At 30.7% G+C, this 26,421-nt stretch overlaps 2 protein-coding genes across 6 annotated transcripts in view; one reads left to right on the forward strand and one right to left on the reverse strand.

Moving 5' to 3' along the window:
- Nucleotides 1–6,119: 6,119 nt before the first annotated feature.
- Nucleotides 6,120–24,437, reverse strand: LOC106462122. 3 transcript variants are annotated; one of them, XR_002611165.1, is made up of 6 exons: nucleotides 18,626–18,730; nucleotides 15,710–16,293; nucleotides 14,453–14,595; nucleotides 11,197–11,279; nucleotides 8,255–8,290; nucleotides 6,120–7,978 (listed from the first exon to the last, which is right to left on the reverse strand). XR_002611165.1 is itself a non-coding variant. In XM_022389273.1 (6 exons), the coding sequence occupies exons 3-5, from the start codon at nucleotides 16,231–16,233 to the stop codon at nucleotides 11,215–11,217; spliced, it is 732 nt and encodes a 243-aa protein (XP_022244981.1). In that variant the 5' UTR covers nucleotides 16,234–16,293; nucleotides 18,626–18,730; nucleotides 23,927–24,437; the 3' UTR covers nucleotides 6,120–7,978; nucleotide 11,214. The 3 variants fall into 3 exon arrangements, 2 of the variants coding, with proteins under 2 accessions (XP_022244981.1, XP_022244980.1); XM_022389273.1 differs by lacking the exon at nucleotides 8,255–8,290 and adding an exon at nucleotides 23,927–24,437 and having other exon boundaries at nucleotides 11,214–11,279; XM_022389272.1 differs by lacking the exon at nucleotides 8,255–8,290 and adding an exon at nucleotides 23,927–24,437.
- A 122-nt stretch (nucleotides 24,438–24,559) lies between these two features.
- Nucleotides 24,560–26,421, forward strand: part of LOC106462123 (E3 ubiquitin-protein ligase RNF19B-like) — a 51,120-nt gene continuing 49,258 nt past the window's right edge. Inside the window, exon 1 of one of the 3 annotated variants that reach the window (XM_022389271.1) lies at nucleotides 24,560–24,700. The gene's annotated coding sequence lies outside the window, so the exon portion shown is untranslated. The remainder of the gene's footprint in view (nucleotides 24,701–26,421) is intronic. The other 2 variants (XM_013922012.2, XM_022389269.1) reach the window with 2 other exon arrangements.

The following is a 26,421-nucleotide window of genomic DNA, read 5'->3' on the forward strand; positions in this document are numbered from 1 at the left end:
AATGCACAGCATGAATAATGTATTAAATGCTACAGGGGGAGGGTTAGAAAAATTAGTGTTAGTTTGTTGAAATAAGTAAGCTATTATGTCATAATCTGTATTTTAGTTAATCTTGCCAAAAGGTTTGCTTGAAAGTTTTAAAAAAATCAGGTGATATAATGACTGTATTGATAAATAATGTTATGAAGGGGGAAAATGCATACTCCAAAAATTGTCATTGTGATCTTAGTGGATTACATTTTTTAGAAATGCTTGTTGTAAAGCCATGTTATTGCCTGCTTCTGTAAATAGGGTATTTTGTTATATATAAAAAAAGCTTCTCTGTGTACCTAGAAAGTCTATATAGGTATTCAGTGTTTGGTTTCTTTTTTGTATAGTAATTTTTCAAAGACCATAAATTCTGAATATCTTGTTTCTTTGCACCACTACAATTTTATGATAAATATTTTATCAAACAGAATGTATTTGTATCTTTAAAAAAAATCGTTTTGTTAGTTTGCTGCTTAGTGTTTCTCACATGTGGGCATTTGTAAAATTTAGATTAAAACAGTAATGAAATTACTTTCTGAAATGTTGGCAGCCACTAGTACCAGGACACTATCATTATTGTGATTAAAAAAGTATTAAGAGTTGAATTTATTTTGAAACTAAACAAACTTATAAGGTAATTACCTTGTGCTTAAAATATTTGATATTGTAATTTTGTTGAGAATAATTATAATACTTTTTAGTCATTGAAACTTACATTTTAAATTTTTTTTCTTGTGTTACAAAAATAAATTTGTTCCAAATCCAAAATATATTTAAATGACAGAAAATATTATACAGGAGTTTGTGCTGGATAATTTTGAGAATAAAAGTGTATATTTGTTGATGTAAAATCTAATGAGAAGCAAGAAGCAGCTAAACTGATAGTTAGTTAGAATGTCTATTGTGTCATGTACAAACTGTAACTTGTTTTATTTTTAAATAAACATTCATCACATTGAGTTCGTTTTTTTTGGTATATGATCTTGCATGAAATTAGTCATAAAAACTTAGTGTATGAAGTATATTGAAAACAGCCAAAGAGTAAAGATTTTTCTTTAAATGATACTGATATTGAACTTTTGGTGAATTGGTCAATCACTGTAATAATTCTTGAAATAGCACATTGATGAAATTATACGTATGGAAGAAAAAAAAAGGACAATTAACTCAGTTCTTTAGTGAACATTTATTTGTCAAAATTGAGGGAAACAGGTAAAATAGAATACCACACTACAAAATGAGACTAGGTTATATAAATATGAAAACCAAACCAATGTTACTGATAGTCTTCTCTCCCTCACACAAAAAAACTATCTCATTGTTCATTTGCCCTCTAAGCATTGCTCTAAATAAATTTTCATGTTCAGTGCACCAGTCTATATACCCCATCAATTTTGTGCCATTTCTGAACATGTGCACCATGATTCCATTCCATTTTTACTCAACTATTTTAAAACAGACCCATACTTCTGGTTATGTAAAATTTCTAAAAGTGTTTAGAGATCATTCTTATGACCTTGTGGAGTTATAGTAGCATATTAAAACTCTACTACAGTACAGCCAATTAGTTTTATTACTTCAAAGAAATATGATGCTTCATTCTGGAATAAGAAAAAATTAATTGAACAAGGACCAAAAAAAAAGAACTTTTGATTAATATACTTCAAATCAACTAGGTTAAAATGCTACTAGTACAAGTTGCTTTCAAAAGTTTTATGGTGCATATAGGTTATAATGTTTAAAGGACAAATCTTAGTAGGTTATGAAATCTCAAACTGTACCTACTCTACAGCTCTTAAAAAAACCAAAAACAAAGTATTTCTGTGGTAGACAAAAGACATTAAAGTTACTTATTTTTTGATAAGCTACAGCTGAAACTGGCATGTTTACCACATTAAGAGAGAAATTACAGTTTAACTATACATGTATTACTATGTTTGGGTATGCTTCAAGTTTTATTTTTACTGCAATCGTGTCAAATAAAACTTAAAAGAACTTAAACTATTTTTAGAAAAATCAAATGAATGGTATTTGGATGTGTAACTGTCGAAATAAGCTATAAAACAAAAGAAATTCATTCAATTTAAATTTTATTTGCTTAAAAATAAGTCGACTCGTATTACATGAGAAAAAGTATTCCTCACTGGATCTGTGAACCACAACTGATATTAGGAATCTTCTTTTCTAAGTAGAAGGCTGACAGATATGAACAATAAAATAAATTTGTGTACTTGACACAATGCTCGATTGAATTCACGCTAGTTAAGCAACAAAAATAATTTATTTGAGGTTAAATTAACTTGTGGTAACTGTTCCAGTAATCCCTGTATCCCAAAACTATAATACATAATTTCCTTGCATGTTACCTCAGAACTGATATCTAACCATGCTCCACTAAGCTGGAGACAATCTAAAATGCATTTTCAGAACTCACTTTAAAAATCGTTATGTTTTTCTTATAGCTATTCATGCCTGAAATGGAATCCCTTTTAACAACATAAACAAATAGGGCTCTCTCTCCAGTCAAGGTCAATTAAATTAAAACTTGTTTTGGATAAGACATTATGACATGGATCTAAAAGCTGGCAAAGCTAATCCCTGTCTACATGCACCATTATCCCGAGGACACATCTATACAAGAGTTGGTTGTAGCCAAAATGTATTTTATTTTTATGAAGTGAAGGAGTGTAATTAAGCAGACATAAATTACCATGTTCATTTATAAGATAACTTCAGTACACTTTCAACAATTTCAAAAACTAAAGATTATAAAGGAAGTGCAAGAATCAGACACAAGTGAATAATAGACAAAGCAGTAAGAAGAAAGTTACTATGACTAGCTATAGCACAAAGTACCTAAACATGCAAGCAGATAAGATAGTCATCAGCCCCTAGCAGGAAATCACATAGTTATCCTAATTCAGTTACAAAATATAAAAGTACCTCTAGTACTTAACATTGCAAAAAGTAAAACAAACATCAAGTTCATTACAGTGTATGGTGCCTCATCTAGCAAAGCATGGTAACAGTAAGCCTCATAATAGTTCTGATTATGTTATTAGCTGTGCCAATACTGATTAGCAGTGAAAAGAAAAAGCACAATAGCATTTTAACTTGGGACAAAACATCTGGCTTGCATCTCAATTTGCGAATCGAAACAACCCCAGTTGGAAATCATTTTCCTCTTTGCTTAGCATAATGTGCGAATCATTCCTTTCTCTTGTACATTGTCTTCGAGACCACAAATACAGTGAAAGTGCCAAATGTTTCAGTTTGATATACCAAAGCTGATATTCATTTCTTGGAAATTCCTGCCAAGTTGCACATAGAGTATTTTCACACTGTCATGCACATATCAAATACACATTTAGCACTGAGCTGGTTACGAACTCTCTCAATACAGACTCGGTCCCAAGGGCTGACCATGTGACCATTTTTACTTGTATGTAGTATTAATACTCTTATCTTTTAATACAGTATGTGTATCTTCACAAAATTTGGCAGACTTTTAGTAAACATTACACGTCATTTGGACACACAAAAAAATCTGTTTTTCAATGAAGTATTTTTACTAAAGATTTGTAAGTGAATATATCAAATCTTTTTTGACCACACGGAATGCAAATGATCTTCATGTTAAGATTAAAAATACTTTTCTTTACCTCAAATGTCATTTGAGTAATCTCTAAAATCTCCTAAATACATTTAAAATGTTTTTTCAGTAAATCCTTGTATCTTATCTGTTATTTTCTCTACGCTAACTCTATACAAGACTGAACAAATTCATCAACCTCGTGACCACTAAAAAAAATCGAAATAAGTCTAAATTATATTTATTTTCTTTCTAGAATAACTTCAAATTGTAACAAGAAACTACATTTGTTTATCCTAAGTAGCTTTAAACTCATAACAGCATACATCTATTTATACTCAACTTTTATTGCCCTTTGAACTGTGTCTAACTACTACTTCTACTTCTACCATTCGCACCATTATAATATACGTTGTAAATCACTTGGGGAACATGCGGCTCACATTATGTTATCAAATTACATTACCCATGAACTACTTAAAGGTGCTTGTGTGCACACCTTGTGAAAATATATTTTATTATCATTATTATTTATTTTACATAAACTAACCTAAAAAATTTCCTATTTTAAAATTTTAGTTACTTTTATAAAAATAAATAGAGAATAAACATGAAAAAACAATAAATAAACTACTTACCTGGGCCTTTTTTGCTGTCAGTTGTCGATAACACTTAATCCTACTTTTTTATATTAATGGTAGTAGTGCACTAAATAATTTTAATTTAATTAAATAATGCACCAAAGAACATAGAATAAAAACATGCTAAAAGCAGACAATGTCCCATAACTATCACAAATTTTCTGGCATTCTAACTACGTTACAATAGCTGTCACAAATTCATCCAATTTAGTTGATGTGTTTCCAGTGGGAATGAAGCTTATACTGAAAGAGTTGGTGTGGCAAGAGGTGTCCGATTTTCTATTTGATTGCTCTGTAACCAAACAAAAATTGAAGATTAAGAAAATTATGCTTTATCTGAGCAATGACAACATTATAATCAGTAATTTACATTAAATTTCATACTTCTAAGAGGGTGGGGTGGATGATAAATAACTTAAAGAGGGGATGCCTAGCAAAAAAATGTCACATTTCCTGCACTGGGTGCAATTCAGGATCTTTTTTTTCATATTGCCTTATAAAATTAAAACTTATACACTATTAAAATATGGATAACTAGCTATGATTTTATGCTATACTAATTGGTACAACATGAACAAACAAAAAGTAGTTTCATTAAATTTTAATGTAACTCACTAAAAACCTCGAGATATGCACAGTAAAGGATGCCAATGGTGACGAGGGTATTTACTGCTGAAAATTAACTAGACATATTCTTTTTCAAAAAGCCAAGGAGATCATGCTGTTAAGAGAAGGATGAAGAGTCATAAAAAAGAAAGAAATAAACTAGATTAACTTGAAAAACGATTGGTGGCAACCTTGTTAAGTTACAATATCTTCAACTCATATCTTTCTCTGGTTAATTGATTGTTGCATTATTTTGGAACAGCTAAGGTATTTGGTATTTCTTGCAGTTTTACTTTATATACCAGGAACTATTTTGTTCATGAAATGCTACGTATGGTACAATTAAATATTGGGGTTTGAAGTAAAATAAAAGTGTTATTAAAATAAAAACATACCATTTACCTATTTTTCATTAGTGGATGTCTTTACAAAGAGTTAAGACTTTTAATGCTGGATTTAGTTGCCATAATGTGTTAAAATGGTGAATGTTAAAAAAATGCTAAGCAAATGCAATATTGATTAGCAGTTTCTGATAATCAAATCCACCAAACTATTTTGTTTCCTGTAACTATAGACACTTTCTATGTTGCATGGGCATCAGGTTGACTATGTCAGAGGACCCAACATATTTAGTTAAGATATTATTTATACTCTCAGTTGGCAGCAACAGCTCAGTGACATTCATATATGCAGAAGTCTGTGGTCCCGAGTTTGGTGGACAAAAATTCATATGTAGCAAACAAAACTAAATGGGCCAATTCACGTACGTCTTTTAATAGATGGGATCATGCAGATTTAAGATGTCTGAAAAAAAGTATGGAAACCACTGTCCTAAGTCCTCTCTTGATCCTCCACCACAGAAATTCCAGCTAAACTTGTAATCAACTCTCTGCTGATACTTTGGCTATCCATAATACTTTTCCCATGGAAACATATTCTCCACGACCATAATTTCTAGAATGCTGTGTTTCTTGCTTCAAGATACACGTAAGTTTTCTCTGGAGTTCAGCGAGAAGGTAATATTGTACTACAAGTTGTTAAGGGATCTCCTCTGCTCAGGACCAGTAATGCATGGTAGACTAACTCAATGGAGTATAATGCTGTAGTAGCAAAGCATTATCTGTATTAAGGTATGGAGTACAACAAGTATCACAAAATGATTGGAGAGTTACACACAAAAAAAGGAAAAATATTAAATTAGCAAATATTTACTTGTGAGTAACTTTACCAAATTATTTCTCATAAACAAATAACAACCAATGGGATTCCTTTATTAAAAAATAAAATAAACAAAAAAACCTAGTTACAGAAGCTAGTAAGTTGGCCAGACAAAAATATCCTTCTTACGGTTATGCCGAGTGCTATCTATCAATTACACAGTGATTATCCAAGTGATCCACAATGATCTCTCACTTCATTCTTCAACTGTATATGTTTATTGTCAGAATGTTTGTTTGTTGATAATTGCAAAGTTACACAATGGGTTATCTGTGCTGTGTACATCACAAGTATAGAAACCCAGTTTTTAGTGACATAAACCTTCAAACTTACTGCTAAGCCACTGGAAGAGTTGCCAGAAAGAACAACAGAAATTATAAATCATCACCTAGGATTTTCCACACTGTACAGCAAACTTTAAAGGTCATTGTTTACAGCCTAATTTAGTTCTTTTTTCTTTTTAATTCTAGAACTTATCTCACATAGAATATAAAAATTAAATGGCCAGCTATTCCATAGTCTTTTAAACATCTAAATTGTCAAATATTTTTCTATCTAAACTATTAACATTTTTTGAAATGAATTGTACATATTCTACAGCTGCCTAATAACCACATACAACTTTCTCAAGTGAAAAAAAAAAAATCAATGGCTAAGTTTGTAATCTGTTTTTGATAATTACTACAAAACAACAAATAAAACATCAAACTAAAATTACAGTGGAGCTGCTAGGCAAAATACAACACTACACAAAAGACTAGAAACTGTTCACGCTCTATGCTAACAAATGTATTTAATTTCAAAACAACTGTATCCTAGTATCAAATGTAATATATAAAACCATAAAGCTATCTTAGTAAATATACAAGCCCTTTACAATATACCCAATTTACAATAATATAACTGATTCTGCTATGCAAGTTTAAACAATTCACATACCAAGCAACTTCCACCATAGTTGCAACAATAAAAGATGTCACTATTTATGCATTACCATTTCTTAAACACATATAATAAATCTCAAGACAGGAAAAGTTCAAGTATCTATATTAAACATAAAATATAATTACAGTTAAGGAAAGCCTCAAACATACCTGAATATTTCCAACATTTATTGATGTAATTTGTATTTTAACTTATTAAGATTATTAATATTTTATACTATATTATTTGATGTCTCTTTCTATAGGTACATATAAAAAGAACTTTTATCACCAGTTACCTAACAACCAATTTTATCATTAAAATGATAGATCTTTCAAAAAATTACAAATGCATTTCATAGCCAGATGAATTTTTACTTACAATATAAAACTAAAAGAAATTCTTTTTACACAGCTCAAAAGTCCAGAATTTCTTCTTAAGTAAATTTCTTCATTTGAAAGAAAACAAAACAAAGAAAAACTTGCATCTTCAGGATAACCTCTTCAACAATAAACCAACACATTACCACACAGTGTTGGTAGAAAAAAAGCTATGGCTCTAAACAATTCTGAATACTTGACATTAAACTGTGTGTTCTTAGTAAATATGACTCAATATACAAAAAAGGATCATTCAAACATTACTTTTATAAGCACAAGCCAATTATGGCTCCTCTTGTGATGCTGAAGAATGCAGAGAGTCTCAATTGTTTTGAGTTAGACTGAAAAAGTTTCTGGCTGAGAGTTCAGGTCACTCCAATGAATTGGTATGGCTGAGTATAGAGTAGTAGTTACTGTAAAAATTGCAGATACCAGCAAAGGAAGAACAGGAACAGAAGTCTCCACTTCGTTCATTTTGTACCTTGTCAAAATGTTCATCACAGATCATCTACCATCATGGTTTGTCCACCTTACTAGATCAGTCACCAGCTTGTCAACACAGCTCTCATTCCTAACTCCAAAATATGCTTAATAAAGAGAGAAAGGTATTAGTATAATTTGTAATCCATTTACACATAACTCTTCTTAATACTGGTCATTAGTCATATCTTTCACGTACAATATATTATGTGATTACACAAGCAACTTATCTACTTATAACACAACTAGGACTCACTGAGTAAAATAATGATTTGGGTACACACACATATTCTTACACTCAACTACCATTAAGTTTGATAAAAGTACCAATCAATTTGACCAAAACAGATGCAGGAAATGAGAACAATCAAGTGTATACTTACTTCTTCAAGAGTCTAATGCCACCTCCCCCAATGAATCTTAAAAGAAAATCAAAAATGAGTTACTCACAGAAATACAGTAAGCAGTCTGCAACATCTAATGTGTTTTATTCTGCTGTTGAAGACACCTGAAAACAAAGGATACCAGTAATGAAAAGAACAAACTGGCCAACCTCAGTGACTGTGGCAATGTTCAGAAACATTGAAAATAATTGCTAGTAAAAATAATTAAACCATCATAATTCAGTCTATGAAGATAAAAGTTGGATAACCACTAAAGAGGAGATGGAACAAATGAAATTTAAACAAGAAAAAATACAAGCAACATGCCTTAGCAAAATTAAATTTAAGTAACAGCAGATTACCAAACATCAGTATACAAAGGTAAAGTACTGGAGACAAAGTTAAAAGACAACCGTAAATAAATAAAGGGCTAAAGAAGCAAACTACTATTGTATAAAACATCAGGAAAAGGTTGAACATAACAATGAAAGAAGTGAGAACAAGTAAATGATGAAGAATTATGGAAAGTGATGAAAAATGAAAGAATTACAAATGAGAAAAAAAAAGCCCTCCCAAAATATACAGACTAATGCTGATCTGTCTTGAGAAAATATTTAGAATCACAAAATGAGAAATTTGTCAATTACATCAAGTATTGTGCATTTCATGCATTACATTTATCCGATCCCATGAACTGATACTTTCAAGTACATTGTCTCATTTCATAACCTCTGCCAAAGGAAAATTGTGAGGAAAGTTAACTCTTTATTAGGAATGGTTGTTTCTCAGTGTAGAAGTATATTGTCTAAATATCAAGCTATTAGTGGCTGAAAAACCTGTTTCCATGAATAAGCATACATTGGTATCATATTACATTTCAATATACACATATTCTGGAATGTTATTTCAAGTTTTGAAGATGAGAGGGTAATTTTATTGCAGGTCCAGGAAGTAACTAATTTTTTTAAAGGTTAAAATGTAAAAATCAGTTTATTTTGGGTGCATTTGCTCAGAGGATGTCCTATGTTATTTAATAACCATTCAAGCAGTGCAAGTTACACATTTTATATGTATTTATTATTCCAAAAATTAAAAAATGTTATTACCAATTTGAGAATGAAGCACTACTGATAGACAAAAGGCTCTTCCAATGTAACAATACATAATGCTCCCATTGTCCACACCTGGCTCAAAGAGCATGATGGTCATTATACTTTACCAGCATGGTACCTGGTACAGAGTTGAACATCAACTTCCCCATGGTAGTCCTCTGCTAACAATTGTGATCCTGTTGGTAATCACTCTACCCAGTTGGGGTGCAGTTGGACAAGAACCTGTCACGACCTTACGGAATTTAACAAATGCTGAGTCCAGGCTATCTATCTATCAATATGTAAAAAGGTGGTCCAATTCGATCTTATGTGGAAGTTCTAATGAAGGTGTGCCAGTTTTTGTATGAGAACATGTGGTAACTAGTAGTAGATAAAAATATTCAACATCTACTGCAATCCATGTTACATTTATACTGACAACTGCATCTTTTGGGATACCTAATGAACATTTTCAAACTATTTCAACATCTATTTAGCTTAAAACATTGTTTATATGTGAATTTTCATTTTATTTACAGTCATCAGTCATGTGTGTTTTAACATGTGGGGGTATGAGTAATAAGTACACAAGAGTATTTTACTATTTTCAACATATGTTAAAATCCAACTGCACTTTTTTGGTCAATCTGATAGGATCCGACACTACTTTGTAATTTAAACTGCTGATCTACCCTATTCAAGATAATCTGTATTACTGATAATTACCTGGTTTATTGAAACTGATTTAAACTGTACTTCCAATTAACATTAATTAATATATATATATATATATTTTTTTTTTTCATTCCAAATGTGACACTTGTCTTGCATTTTCTTTACTGTGAGCCTTAAGAGAAATCTATTATAAAAAACAGTTCACAGAAATTATGGTTCACAAAATCATAACTTTGTTGATAAAACAATTTTTGGTACCTAAGGTTGGTGCCTTTAAATTTTAAAGTACACACTTTTATCTCTTAAATTGAGGCATTGAGCATCATGTTCAATAACAATACAGTATTTTTCAAAGATTTCTGTATATTCAATAAATGTTAAATTTGCAGCTTAAAATGAGACAATTTTTACCCATTTCAAATATTTTTTTTAATATTCTGGTCACTGCATAACAGCTGATGGTATTCATACCCCAGGATATAAACAGCTTGTAAAACTAAACAGAGAAATCAACTAATAATGTATAAGTAAAAGATAGTAGATAAGTATATAAATACTGTCAGCCTTTATGATTGGTTTGCTCAAGATCTCTCATCAACCATGATTTAATATGTTTGTTTTTCATTGCATTTGCTGTCTGTCCACATTCAGTACAACACACTTTGACAGTGACTTTTTCTGCACAAAACTTAACAGCAACTTAAAGGCAGAGTCAAATGTAGGAGTAAAAAGGCATATGACAATTATCAGTGTTGTTAAACCTACTACAGAGGTGGTGTACTCAGATTGAAAACAAACATATTTATGGGTATTTCAGTCATAAAAGTTGAAATAACTAATTTAGATGCATAAGCTGCATAAGAATGAAACAAACTTAAAATAAATTATTAACATTTGAGGCTACAGAGCTTCGTTATTAACTGCTTACAGTGTTCAGTAACATTTAAAGTATTTTCCACTTTTTTCTAAGACTGCTATTTATAAGTAAAGATGTAGTGGAAAATAAACTGGAGATGCAGGCTATATATAAGCCCATTCTTTTAATGTGTCAAAAGACAAATTCACACTTTTTAAGACATATTCTGCAAAACAAGTTTTAAAACCTCACTGAGATCTGACTTGCTTTATGAGCCTTAGATAACAGCATGTTTGTGGTAAATAAAGAAAAATCCACACTTAGTTAAGATACTTGCTTCATCTGTTGGAGCAATGGTTTTGACATGGAACTTGATACACTCCCAGACGATGTTGATTCAATTCTGAAATAAATTGTAAATAAACTTTTGAATACTAAGTAGGTGCTTCATATCAAGTAAATCTAACAATTACCTAAGCGCAATTTTTACCTACTCAGTCTTCATTCCTAATAAATACATCAAATAAACCCAAGATTATATACTTATTCTGAATATAAGGATCTAGTTTTGAACTATTAGATGGTCTAGCATTAACATATATACTTGATTTACCACAGGTTGATAAGTAAATTTTTTAAAATCTTTATTTAATCTTTGATAAGTAAATTTATTGTTAATTTTTTAAGAGAAGTAAATATAAACAAAGTCTCAGCAAAATCACAGCTCAATAAAGAGATGAAGATTATAATTCATTAAATTAATGTGAAAAGGATTTCACTACCACAAGATTCCAAAGAGAATTTATGAAAAGGACTAGGATTAAACCTCACCAGAAGTGACCTGTTATATTTAATCTTCCTCAATTTGAAAAATAAAGAAAAACAAATATGTTCATGTTTTATGTTACTCATATTTGATAGAAACTGAAAATGTGTTTCTTTACACCAACAGATATATGTGTGTGTGTGTGTGTGTGTGTGTGTGTGTGTGTAAATCTTGTTAACTTTACATGATTTAGGAGCTCAGATACTAACCCTCAAATTACTTGCTTGATTTTATACCATTCAGTACCAGTGGAGTCCAAATATAGCATCACATTGAGTAATCTTATGTTTCTCTCTGTTACAACACTTACTGTAGTGTTGGATGATAATTAACCATTAACTGTAAAGTATCATTATAATCATGGTTATCAGCTGATTAAATGAAATATGTACAGTTCCTCAGCATTTATCAAATGCATGTACTTGAGCAGTATGACAACTGTCTGTACAAGTCACTGAGTTTGGAAGAAACAATACAATACAAATTTTCAAAAAACAAGAAGTTTTCATAAAAGATGTTTAGATTAATTTGAAAATCCAAATCATGTCATGATACCCAAACAAACAAAAAACTAGTCACATAACTATTTCAGTGCCACTGCCACACATTTGATCAATTCACTTGTGTTAAATTTGTTAGAATCTTATGATGATTCTACTAATTCAGTTTTTAACAAAGAAAGAATTAAGTTATGAAACTATGAAATTAAACTTGGGAAATCAGTTTTTCCAAACAGACATGGCAGAAATTGTCAAACAGTTAAAGACATGAATATACAAAATATCCAGAAAAGAACATGTATAAACTGTTTCACTCCTTTAATAGAGTACCAAGAATATAAGTTTTCTGATAAGCTATGTTTGAGCTGCTTAACCAATTGGATCTTGGTCAGCATTCATTTCCAGAATATCCCTATGCATGTGCTACATATTCTTCTCCACTGTGAGATTCTGTAAAATCTAGAATTAGTTCCAAGACTTGTGTTATGTCTTCTAAGACTGTAATGGATTTATCATTTGGCATTAAGTTTCACTTTTTGCATTCATTTGCTATGTTGAGAGTAAAAAAAAAGGCAAGTCCATTTAATTCAGCCCTTAAATGAGAGACTCCAATCTCATACATTCCTGGTACTTTCTTGATGGAATCTCATTTTTTTTTATCCAATGCATTTATCAGATATTGAAATCCAGATTTCTCTACCATTTAGAATGGCTGCATATCCACGCACATAAAACAAGCAATTGAACTGTAATTTCACTGTGTTTCAGGTAATCCTTATTATATTTTGAATTACATTTCAGAAGATCTGTTAATGTTATGTTTGAGCTTTTGTGCTTAGATTTTGATTTTTCTCTGCCTTTGAATATTTTAATCTCACAGAAGTATATGAATCTTGATGAAAAAGTCTGTGTTACTTTCTTTGCATGATCCCATAAGCATTTGGTACAAAAGTTTAAAAAATGTTTAAAAAGCCAGCAAGGTCTATATGGATCCCACTATTAGTAATCCTAGAAATAACAATGAGCTTGTCATTTCTTATGCATATTTAATCCTTGTTACATTTAAGTCTTGCAAGGAAACATGCAAGTTAAAATAAGGTAAACAGAGAAAATTAGATTTGATTTTAGTACAGATATGCTGATAAGAAAATAATTGCTAATAACTGGCTGATTATATTTTGTAATTTTCCTACTAAAAATGTAATCCCTTCAATACTTATCTCTGAGACCTCATACAAGTATGTAACAAACTACTTACATTCACTCTCATACTACATTGAAAAACTACACCATACTGTGTTATGTTAGACTTAATCCTGATGTTTTTGTGAGTTGGAATGTAATATAGACATAACTGATATTTTTAAAAAATCAACAACTATAATTTTCAGTTTCTTTGGCACTATAATAATTGAAATGTTTTAATGAAAAGGAAAAATATATCTGGATTAAGTGATCATTTCCCTACACCTTAATAATATAATATAATTTTCAGTTTCTTTGGCACTATAATAATTGAAATGTTTTAATGAAAAGGAAGAATATATCTGGATCAAACGATCATTTCCCTACACCTTAATAATATAATATAATTTTCAGTTTAGTTGGCACTATAATAACTGAGATGTTTTACTAAAAAGGAAGAATATCTCTGGATAAAGTGATTATTTCCCTTTACCCTTTGCACCTCCAAAATGTTCAAGACCAATCAACATATGTATAAATGTTCAATACATAATAGTTTTGCTTATTCTGTGAATTGGAAATCTAATATACTATCTAACATATTGTTGGTTAATGTCATGAGCAAAGATGTACCCATCTCTGAACTTACAATGTATGGAGTTATAGACCAGTACTAACCATTGTATGTATCAATTGCTATGTGACATATTCTATTGCCATTTAGAACATTTTTTTTTTTGAAGATGAGGAAATGTCATTCTAAACTTTGATTTTAAAATATTATTAATGTCAGAAAATGTGAAAAAAAAAATTCAGAAGTTTCAGAAAATGAAGGGAAAGGGTTAAAATTTATCGATTTCATTTTTAGGTGATAAACTGACAATTATAAACTAACACCAGGTGATTTAGATTAATCAGATTTCTCACAATAAACCACTACCAACTGACTAAAGGCCACATCTCAGTTGTTTAGTTTTTATGAATTAACATAATCAAAACTTTGTATATGACTATGGTGCTAAAATTGAAGGTTTATAATTATTACATAATTTATCAAAATCACACCTGAAATTTGTACATGAAATGGAGGCTGCTTCCCGAGCCACTCATCACTACCATCACAACAATCACATATTCCATCGTTAACCCTGCTGGACACAATTACCAAAGATCCTTCATGGTGCATAGGTTGAAAAGTACAATAAAATCTAGGAAGCAAATAAAATACTTTATATTATAACAGAGATTTAGATTTAATCTATATTTGTTAAGTACATTTATTTCAAGAAGTGAATAATCCTCAACTGTTTTGATTAATAGCCATTAAACATATGGATTTCAATTTTTTGTGTGAAAAAATAGTATTTGGTATTTAAACAGTAAAAAAATAATGCAAACAAGACTTGTGAAAGATATGTACAATTTAATATTTGAAACAAAAACACATTATTGTAAAGTGGGTAGTCACAAAATGTTGGAAAATAAGATTTCTAACTGTAGAGATGGAGATCTGAAAATCAAAAGGCCCTTTTTCCACTGAAGTCACTCCAAATTATTCAAAGAAAACCAAGCATTAGTCCAGCTAAATGTAACCTTTTATAATCACATATCAAATACAATTTTTTAAAATATGGACACAGGAAAGTTTTGGGTAGCTTATTAAAAGAAGGAGATCACTATTTTGGATAGATTGAAAAAATGTAATGATAGAATAATATGAAAGTTTAAGTTAAAGGATAAACTTGTGGAAAAAGTTACTTGATGATATGATCTGTGCTGTTACTTTGATCTCTTTTATGTTTATTGGATAAGTATATGGTAGAACTACTTTTAATTTAAATGAAATATAAAAGTCCAAATGAATCCCTAAGCATACTGAACAACTATTACTGGTGCATTTGAATGGTAAAATGAAATGGTTCAAAATAATAACTTCAATAGGGTAACAGGTTTAAGTTATGGAAGGTTTTTTGGTTAGAGGTAAAATTTTGTGAAATCGTTTGCATGATGATATGTTAAGGAATATTAATTATTTATTTCTAAATAGGCTACATTTACTGTTGTTTTTATTACTTTGGTTAGTTATGGTTACTTCAGTGGTCAGAGTGGCTTTATGTTACTTTGCTTGTTCTTACATGTATATACAGTTTAGCATCCATAATTACTTGAGCTCTTTGATGATAGTCCTTGAGAAACTATCATGATACTAAAATAGAGATTCAACATTTTGTAACTTTGAAACAAATTTATTAATTCTCATAACACCAGATTACCATCTGTAGGGATAATAATAAAAAAAGCTCTGAATGGATTGTCACTCACCTACTGTTGACACAAGCTGAAGTGCCTGGTTCATCTGAACCATCTAAACAATCACAGAAATCATCATTGACCTGATCAAGAGGTATCTGAGTTTTGTCTTGGATACACTGAAACATTCCTTTCTGATTCGGTAAATATAACTTCTGTTGGCTGGACAGCACACCCAAAACAAATGGGTGGTTCATTTGCTCCAAATGCTGAGCCTGATTTAAATCTTTACTGTATTTCTTTTGGAACTCTATGGACTGTTGGGGTAAATTAGAGTTCTTCTTATGTAAATTAGATTGTTGGTATTTTTTTTGTCCATTCAGGATGCCTCCATTAATTACGTCAATTACAGCATCAGCTTTTTGATATGGTTTGGTGCTAACAATATTTTGATGTTTTAAAACTTGATTTCTTCGTTTTGATAGTTCAATGCTCAGCCAAAACTGATATAAGAGAAAAATCAACCCTACACCAGCAATCAATCCAAAAAACCGTTTCCGTCTAAATAAGCGACGAATCAGATATGGGAATGCCATTAGAAGTGTATTATTTTCAACACCTTAACTTTTGATTTCTTTCTTTCTTGAATCCAAAACCTTAAAGAAAAAAAAAATAAAATATTTTGAATTTAAAATGTCTAAACTAGTGTATATATTATTTTTACATCTATAAAACATAGCTATAACAACAGCATCACAAAACAATCCCTTATTTATACCCTACACAGCCACATATCTCACTCTTAGGCTTCTGAATCTGATAGGATACCCCACCACCAACCAAAAAGTCACGTTTTTTGCTGTTGAGTTAGAGATTGCTTAGGTTAAGCTAAAAAGCTTTCAAGTAATATTGGATGCTTCAGGCAAGATACATTCACAAATCCTTTTTTTATTTTGCCCAATCTTGATATTCACCTCTTACCAGTAAATTTCCTAGTATTGTAGACTAGGCATTTTTCATTTAACGTCACTTATTCCCTATCTTCAATAAAAATATATCAAGCGTCATTAATGTTTTCACACTTATCAGTCATATTAACTTTTTATCTCTATGGATATTTTGAAATTTCTGAAAATTGGCTTTATCAAAGCTGGAGATATAACTATAACCCTTATTAAATCTACAACTGGCTTCAATAACATCATCATAAGTAATGCTATAACAACTAGTGCTCAAATGCTCTTATACATCTACTTTTATTTTTTTTTTTTTTTTTTTTTTTTTTATTTTTAAATACTAAGAACTTGGTAAACAGCATCATCTTCAGTAGAATTCCCCCACAATCTAAGGACTTATTCTATAAAAGAATAGACTAACCTATTCAATTTCCCTAAAATTAATGTCTCTCATAATAATAAGTATTTTTTGGTAGCATATTATTTATTACCCCTCTGAAGACAAAAACTTTGAGCATCAAAATTTCTGCACCCATGATGACTCCCTAGAGCATTCAACAAAAGCTGTGTACTCCTTCAATTCAAACTCTTTGTCTAACTTAAGATAAAAAAATGCCCCATCCAAGGAAAATTCATCATTTCACTCAAAGATGTAATGGATAATACAAAAAGTGGTACACTTTCATATATCTACAACAATCAACTGAATGTCAAATTGGACTGTGAATGAAACTTTTTTGAAACATATACAGCAAAAGCCATTATGATGATACTAGGGGGAACAACTAAGAGGAAGACTGTAAAAATGAGATCACTGAATCCAATTAACAAACAGATCTGAACTCAATAGGATATATTTTCAATCACCAAGACTGTCTTTTCTAGTATAACAAACTTTTTCTCAAAACAAGAAATCAGGACAGTTGCTTCAAACATAAAACTAAAGTTCAAGTCATTATTGACTGTTATGGGTACCACGTGCCTAAACAGATTAATCCCTACATCCCAGTACAAATATTTTCCTTTTTCATATGTGCATCAGAAATTGAACTTCCTGAGATAACTCAGGTAAACCCAAAGATGATGAAGAAGAAACTGTTTCCTACATGTCAGTAAATTTAATTTCTTGCACTTACACAGATACAACACTGAAATTTGTTTGGAACTTTTACATCAAATTGATCTACCTAATGTATTGTAATTTTCTCAGGTGTACTAATTTCCTTTAGAAAAATCAAGTAGGATCTGCTTACTAACAGGAGGTGTGAGCAGAAAATATTATGCAGGCTTAAACTGTATTGTCCAACTTTGACTGAGTTGTGAAAAATTAAAGAGACTGGACACAGCAGGAAGATCAATTATGAAAAACTGTGAAAACACAGAATTATATGTACATGAGACAGTAATGATGTTCTTTTCCAGGCATAATCCATGTCACTGCTGGTCATTCCCATCAAAAAAATAAAAAAGATTGCACCAAGGTATTATCACCTTACCCACCTTTTGAAAAGTGAGATTGGACACAATGTGAAACAATCATCATTTATTCAACAAAACAATGAAAGATGATGGGTTTAATAAAGAACAGCACCTTTAATAAGAGCTCTTGATAGATCCATGTAAACATTCTTTTGAAAAACTGTTCCAGGCTGAGAAAACAGTATTATATAAACCAGACAGTGATGCTATATTTTCCAAGGGAATCACCTAACCGACTTCTGATTAATCCCATTATAAAATAAAGATGTCACCTTATCAACCAGTCGAAGAGACCAATGTCCACATCTACATAGTGTGTTCAACTTTAAAAAAATACTTCCCATGAGAAAATGCACATGATGCCATGAGTGAAGTGAATAACTCAGGATAATATGTAACTATAATGAGAGGAACTTACCTATTTCCTTGATCAAAGTTCTATGTTAAATCTGCATGTGCTTATATACATGAAAATTTTGAGAAATGTTTATGTGAACTTAGAATCCATTTTACTAAATAAGTTAAGCTAGTTAAAGTTAAATCCTTGCTATACCTTTGCAAGGCACATAGGGCTGGTGCTTTCAAACTCTGGTTTCAAGTGGCATGAGGTGATGAGAATGGTCACCCATTCCTCTGGACCATCATATAGCTGGGTAGACTGGAACAAATGGGGTAAAATGTGTTAGCCTCGAACTCGCAACCATCTGATTACAAGTCTAAAGTGTGAACCAACAGAGACACACTCTCCCTGTTTATAAAGGGGGTATAAAATATCTAGTATGCCCACGTACTAAATCTTTCCTTTCTCCTTCAGGCCATTCTTTTCTGCCTCTACTTTTTTAAATCTAAAATCCAATTAAATAAACTTACACAATGGTCAAGAAAGTGATTTATTTTACTCTTGCCACTGTTAAATATTTACACCATAATACATATAAGTAAAACAGGTAGCATAACTTTGCAAACAATTACACATCAAATTTCAAAATCATAACTTAAAAAACACAAACTGAATATATTATGATAGAATAAACATACAAAATAAATCTATCAACAAAAGCAAGACACACCATGTGAGTGCTCTACTAACTGAGTTAAAGGGTCATCCCATTAGTGCTTGCTAGTAAGGCAATTTTTAACAATTCAACTTATCACAGGATAAATCAAGACAGTATCACACACAAGAGAAACATAAGGAGTACTGGCTACAGTGGCCATTGGACCTACCAACTTTTTTGGACACAATTTCAGAACTGGCTAAACATCTAAAAAAAGAAAAAGCCAATTTCCTTGTATACCCTGGCTACACCTCACCTTCATCTCAAAATGACACACGCCAGCCAGTGCTGAGATTATTCATTAAGTTTTTTAGGTGACATTAAAAAGGCAAAGTACTATTTCATCTGTCTAGATACAATACCTGATTGCAGCAAACAAGACTACTTTATTTTGATATTAGGTATTTCAGTAAGAATGGAGAAATGAATCTTTATTAGATATTAGCTGTGTGTTCTCATAATTGAATCTTTATTATGTATTAGATATGTGCTCTCATAACTGAATTTTATTATGTATTAGTTGTGTGCTCTCATAACTGAATCTATATTATGTGTTAGTTGTGTGCTCTGATGTGAAGGCAGCAGGAATGTACAGCAGAATCTTTTTAAAAAGCTTGGTTTTTCATTTGGCAAACTGTATGGCCAAGGACATGATGGCTATTCTACTACTAGGTATGTCTGGCCATTACAATGAACTACAGACACATATGAAAGACTTGGCTCCAAAAGCATATTATAATGTACACTGCTTTACATGGTAACTAGACAACTAGTCAATGGACAATCAGACACCTTCAAAAATTGGGAAGTACAACATTTAGACACCTAATAATTTTAGAAGGGTGTTAAAACTTTGCAACATACTAAAAATAAATATAATGAGTAAATTAAATTGGTAATGTATTAGGCCTACATACATACAGGTCATATAATGGAGAAAATTGAAACTGGTAATATAGTAGGCCTACATCTATACAGTTCATATAATGGAGTAAAGGACGGTTTTGAATTCATGTGGTCAATTTTCAAACCAATTGCATTCATGATAGCATGAGAACTAAACTATTTCATCTTTAATAACATCATTTATTACCAGATAAATGGGATCCCTGCTGGGTCCAATGATAGCCAATAGTTTTATATGCTATCCTATAATGAAGTAAATTAAACTGGTAATGTATTAGACCTAAATATTTACAGGTCTTTTATATGTTTATGCTTATATAGTGTTGTACATGGAACATATCTGTTGTGATTATTGTCTTATTTTATAATAAACAAGTGGTGTCTAAATGTCTAACTTTGTAATTTTTTTAGGTGTCTAATTGTCCTGAATTCACTTTATACACCACTTACACTCAACTGTTGTGGACACATGTATAACGAACAAAAGGACAAGAAATAGTCCAGTATATGTTTTCATTCTTTCAAATCAGCATAAAGATGGTTTCTTAAAAGGCATTCAACACAACTGCAACCTAAAGTGGCTGAGCTGACACACTACAGTCAGTAAGCACAGCATGCTGGTCAAACAGAAAATAAAATTGTACCATACTTTTAAGCACACTTACTGTTGTGAAGTTTACACTGGAAACTATTAGGCATGATTCTAAAAACTTACAATTTAAAGTAAAGAAGAATGTTTAACAATATGCCATCCTCACTATATCTGCTATATCCAGTCCTGACAAGGCCTTTCATCCAATATATGGCTCATCAGGTCAGCTGAGATATGACATATGATATATATATATAATAGTTAAAGCTGGGTGATTAATGGAATTTGCTAATTGATTATATTCAACTAATCTATTATTCTTATTCTATAGCTGGAATAAAAAAAGAAAAAACTTGTAAAGCAACACACTGGGTTTTCATACCAATGGTGAGAATTGCAGAGACAATCCACTGTGTAGCTTTGTGCTCAATAACAAACAAGCATAACTTCAATATTTCAACTACTCGGATAGTTGGAATAATTGAAAATACTGATAATCAGAAATCCTCATTTTGATTAGTTCATTATTTTCAGCTGTGACACTAATCAATTAAGCTAAACAAACTTGAATTAATCAGAAATAATAATTACAAATCATAGTGTCAATATTTCAAGCACTGGATAGTTGGAACAATCGAAAATAGTAATAACATGAAACACTAATTTCAATTAAGTGATTATCATTTTTGGGAAGTTAATCAATATTATCATAATTTTTATTATTAGATAGCTGGAATAATCAACAACAGTAACAACTGGAAATACTAGTTAATTACTGTTGAGATGTTAATTGATTATATTATATAATAATATAGCAATGTTCATAGGTAATTGATTAATTGCTCAGCTCTAGTAGTGGGCAAGATGTTATTTATGTTACCAACTTGTATTTTATCAGTCACTTACAAATCAGAATTAGGGTAAGGATTAATAACACAATATTTATTTTATTTAACACTACTTATTATTTATCTTTACTTGAATTAACTTAACTCATCATTCAAAAGAACTGGCAAACAAGTCAGTCAGTCTTAATATTCCTGGAGTGAGTCAAGCACATATAGAGTCAATGGGAGAAGACATTAGTAATTCTAAGAACTTATGAGTGAAATCAAATAATGCATAACAATATGTCAACCACACTATATGGTAACTTTTACATTGAAATTGCTGGTGAAGATTCATCCCATCTGAAAGATTTAGGCTTTGAATTCTGCCCCTGTCTTGTCACAGAGATAAATTTTGGAATTAAGTCATGAGGCTTCCAATTATTTGCATGGTGAGTATATGAACAATTCAATAGCATTATCTCAAATTCAAATGCTACTTTCAGAATTTGAAGATATGTAAAATGAGGAAATTTCTAACCAGTGTTTTGCAAAATCTGAAAGAACTGCAGATATTACTGATTTTACTTACATTTACTCAGAACCTCACACTAGAAATGTTTCCTGTACACTAGATACACATTTTAAAACTCGGATAATATTAACTGACAAAGATTGTTCCCGAGTCACATTATTTTATGAAATATTGAATTTGATACTATTCCTATACATTTGCATAACCAACCTTGTGTCACACCTGAAAAAGACCAAGGCACTGTTGAAACATAATGTTTGCTACAATAAATGTTACTGGGTTTATAATTCATTGTAGGTTAATTTACTACTGCATGGAATGATATTTCAGATTACTGCTCTTACTGTATGAACTGTCACTTTGCACACAAAAACATGCAACTTCTCTACAACTGTACTTGTATATAGCCTAGGAAATGCGGGTATATATATATATATATATATATATATAGGTATGTCAACATCAGCAATAAACATTATTGGGTATTTGAGCTACTACAAATTTTTTGGATCTTAATGACCCACTGGCTGGATACCCTCCAAGAACATATTATGCAGTATTCAATGTTCAAGCCTCACTTCATCTTCCAGAAGTCACTACATATCTCAAAGTCAAGATCTAAAACAAAAAGATTTGAAACCAGAAAATGCTACATTGATTGGTGCAATTTTTGCCTGTAAAAACATTTTCCCATTGAACCAATGCAACTGTTTTAGTTGTGTAATCCAATTTAAATAACATGTGTGTTCCAGATATTACAATTTCTTTCACCTGAATATATTCTCTGGAACATATAGGGTGGGTTTAATCATTTTTCACAGCAAATAATGAATATTAGCTTCCTGAAACTTTGTAAATGAGAAGCTGAGACACTGACTTTTGAACAAAAATATTTTCAGATTTTCATTTTGTGGGTTTAGTTCCTAGGTTAAAAACGTTTGTGGTACCTTATTTTATTTTCCAAAGATGTTTTTATTTACTAAGTATTTTTCCTGTACACTGGATACACATTTTAAAACTCATATCATATTAACTGACAAAAATTGTTCTTGAGTCGCATTCTTTAATGAAATATTGAATTTGACAATAAATAATGCTCTAATAATTTGATCTCCTGACTTTGTTTTTCAAAAGTGTTTTTATTTTTTACTATTTAGATCATCATACAGTTTTTCTGCACTCACTTAATCAGCTCTTACATGAAAACAATGAGGATTGGTCACTTTGGAGAATGCATGTAATTACCATTATTTTTTTTTTTAGCATTCCTAAATTCTAATACAAACCAAATGTTTAATCTCCTAACATGGGTAAATTAATGATAAAAAATAATCTAACTCAATCAGGTTTTTTATTGTTACGCTTAATATTTACTAACCTAGCTTCAAACTTCATTCTTCAAACCATTTCCAAAGCCATTCTGAATACTTTTGAACACTAACTTCCCAATGCTTTTCTAAATAACTTCTTACAATAGGTTCCTACAGTTTCCTACCAATAAAAGTAAAATTCAAATAATAATGTTGTATTTAACTTAATGTAACATAAGCATTAGTAGATATATCACAAGTCACATAGCAAAACTACTAAACCCTATAATTACCAATGGGATTTTCTTAGCTAATCTTTGGTGTGGCACCTTATCAAGAGCTATTTTTTATATAAATGAAGTATACCAAGTACACATTCTTTCCTTTGTCATTATTACAAAGAGCATTCTCAAAAAAAAAAAGAGAAAAAGAAGAAAACATTGGTAAGGCAAGATTAATCTTTGGTGAATCCATGTCAGCTCTCATTTGTGATATTTTGTTTCAATAAATGATTTTGCAAGTATTCTTTTATTAAACTCTCAGCAAATTAAAAATAGGAATAACATTTGAAACTCTCCAGATTGGAGTCCACTTCAAAGACTCTTTACCACTGTCTGCTGACCTACCAAGAATGAATGAGAACGTCTTGCATATCCGATCTTTGACGTACTTTTAGTCCCTGAGGAAAACCTTGTCTTAGTTGTCTTCTCCGGGTGCCTTTTTTTATCTATTTTTATTCTCCCAGCCTCTCTAACTACCATTAACTTTAAAAAATTAAGGAATTAATATCGATCTATATACTTCATCCTCAGGTCAATTCCAATGTTTCCTACAGAAAGCGTAGGGTGAGGAATATCTATCTACTAGTACTATCTTGTCTTGTGAAAACAGAAGAGAACGTCTTAAACTTAAAGCTCGGCCATTTAACTTCGAAGTCTTAAGATAAAATACCTTGCATGGTAATCAGTTATTCTAACTAGTTTATACCACGCTGTTTTGAAAATTGAAATAAAGTCTCACTCTCGTGACACTGTTAAATGTTAATATTATGATTAGCGATGTTTCATGCTTAAAATAGGAGCAAAATATTACCGTTAGCATAATATTTAAATCTTACTTTTAAAATAATTATTCATAGATGATTTTCATTTACTTTTATGTAATGATTTACAGAAAGTATATTTCGTACATGACGCCAACTGTGAAGATAAAGAATGTCCTGACGTCACATCCTGTTAGTCTTAAAATGTTTTCACGAGAGGTGTTGGCCGAAAAACATGGTGCACATATGTATTCTTTTTAAAAAAAAAGCTCTATTATTAGATTTAACCATACAGTGAATAGTTACATGAAACGAATAAAATTCAAATGATTGTTTCTTGCATGAAGAGACATAGAAGGTAAGGTAACGAATAGGACAATTTTGTCGTACTCTAACTGACATTAGACTAGTAGTACTATACTACGCAATTTGTATAAGGTAAGTACTATAACTTAAGTATAACAATCAGACGTTGTAACGCTAGGCCTATTTTTAGTTAACGTCATTTAGCTAGGGCACTAGGTAAAATGCGGAACAGCGTCCGGAACCATGCCATACGCACTCAAAAACTTTCCATAAAATAGGTAAAACTAAAAAGCGGAACATTAAACTCTAAAAGAATAGCATTTAGAATGAAGCTAAAATGTATAATAACATGGCTGATCTTCTAAGATATGTATTTTTCATTAGTAATTCAAAATTACCTGTCTGTTGTACGTCAGATTTGGCCAAAGTAAAACGCTGAACCAACAGATCTCCATTAACTCATTAATAACTCATCGTGTTACAAATCAAAACACACATTTGTGAAAATAATTTAATTCCTAATCCTGTGACATATAACACTTCTTGACACAAACAGACTGTAACATCGACATTGAATTCTAAATACACATTTGATAATCTAAATAATCTTTGAAACTGCATTAACATATTAAGGACTTTTGTGTCACAAATCAAAACACATATTTGTGAAAGTCATTAAATGCTCAGTCACTTGATATATAACACTTCTTGACACAAACGATCTGTAATATTGATGAATATAACGTTAACCTCATCATAATCTGCACCATGACAGATTCCAATATCTTGCGGTTTAACATGTGCATGCAAAACATAATTCTAATGTGTGTTAGGTTATTTTCGTTAGATTGAGATATTCTGATAGTGATGCTCTGATCCTATTATGTTGCAAAATCACATTCAAAATAGTAAAAATAAAATACAGCCTTAGAAGTTTGAAACAGCATTTAGTACATTAGAGAAGATAGAAGTTAGAACTGAACACGAGAATTTATTATGAATTTTAGATTAAAACTGTTTAATTATAAAGGTATCCTTTATTTTGCAGTGGTTTATATTATTTTTCTCTATTGATAAATTCTATGTTATCATGTCGAAATAAATGATCATGCATTGACGTATGTTCGTAAAGTTTAGGAACTTGTTTGTGGGTTTGCACATTTTCGGAAATTTCATTATGAAACCATTTGTTTTTTATGTTATTTTAAAATACGTCTCAGAATTCTTTTCGTCTCAGAATTTCTGTTTTTGGTGTCATGTGCCTAAAGTCATTTAAATATATCCATTACTTATTTTTTCATTAAAACTATAATTTCTATGTCTGTGTTTGTTCTAGTAATAGTGTGCAAATTTTCTCGTTTGTTCATTCAATCTCAGACATACAGTGAAACTAGTTATTAGAAAATATGAAAGAAAGAAGGAAAAACTGGATTTTTCTTGTTTTGTTGAAGTTAAAACGTGCCGTTAGCTTCATGAATGATAGTAAGAACAAAAAAGTACAATGCTATTGGCATTAAAATAAAGTACTATGATTTTTTTCCAAATGATCTCTAGAAGTTGTTTCAATAGTATGATCGTTATTACAAGTATTTCTAATATATATTTCCAGATCAAATTTAGAATAATAAAGTTGTTAGTCAGTAACTACAAGAGAAGGAAACATCCTTTACATTTTATTGCATATTGTAACAGATACAATAATTTTAATAAAACACCGACACAAACACTTTAATAAAACTGGGTAATAGAGTGAAGCACCTGTTCTTTTTGGAT

This window comes from Limulus polyphemus, unplaced genomic scaffold (genome assembly GCF_000517525.1).
Source record: "Limulus polyphemus unplaced genomic scaffold, Limulus_polyphemus-2.1.2 Scaffold1099, whole genome shotgun sequence".
Taxonomy (NCBI): Eukaryota; Metazoa; Arthropoda; class Merostomata; order Xiphosura; family Limulidae; genus Limulus; species Limulus polyphemus.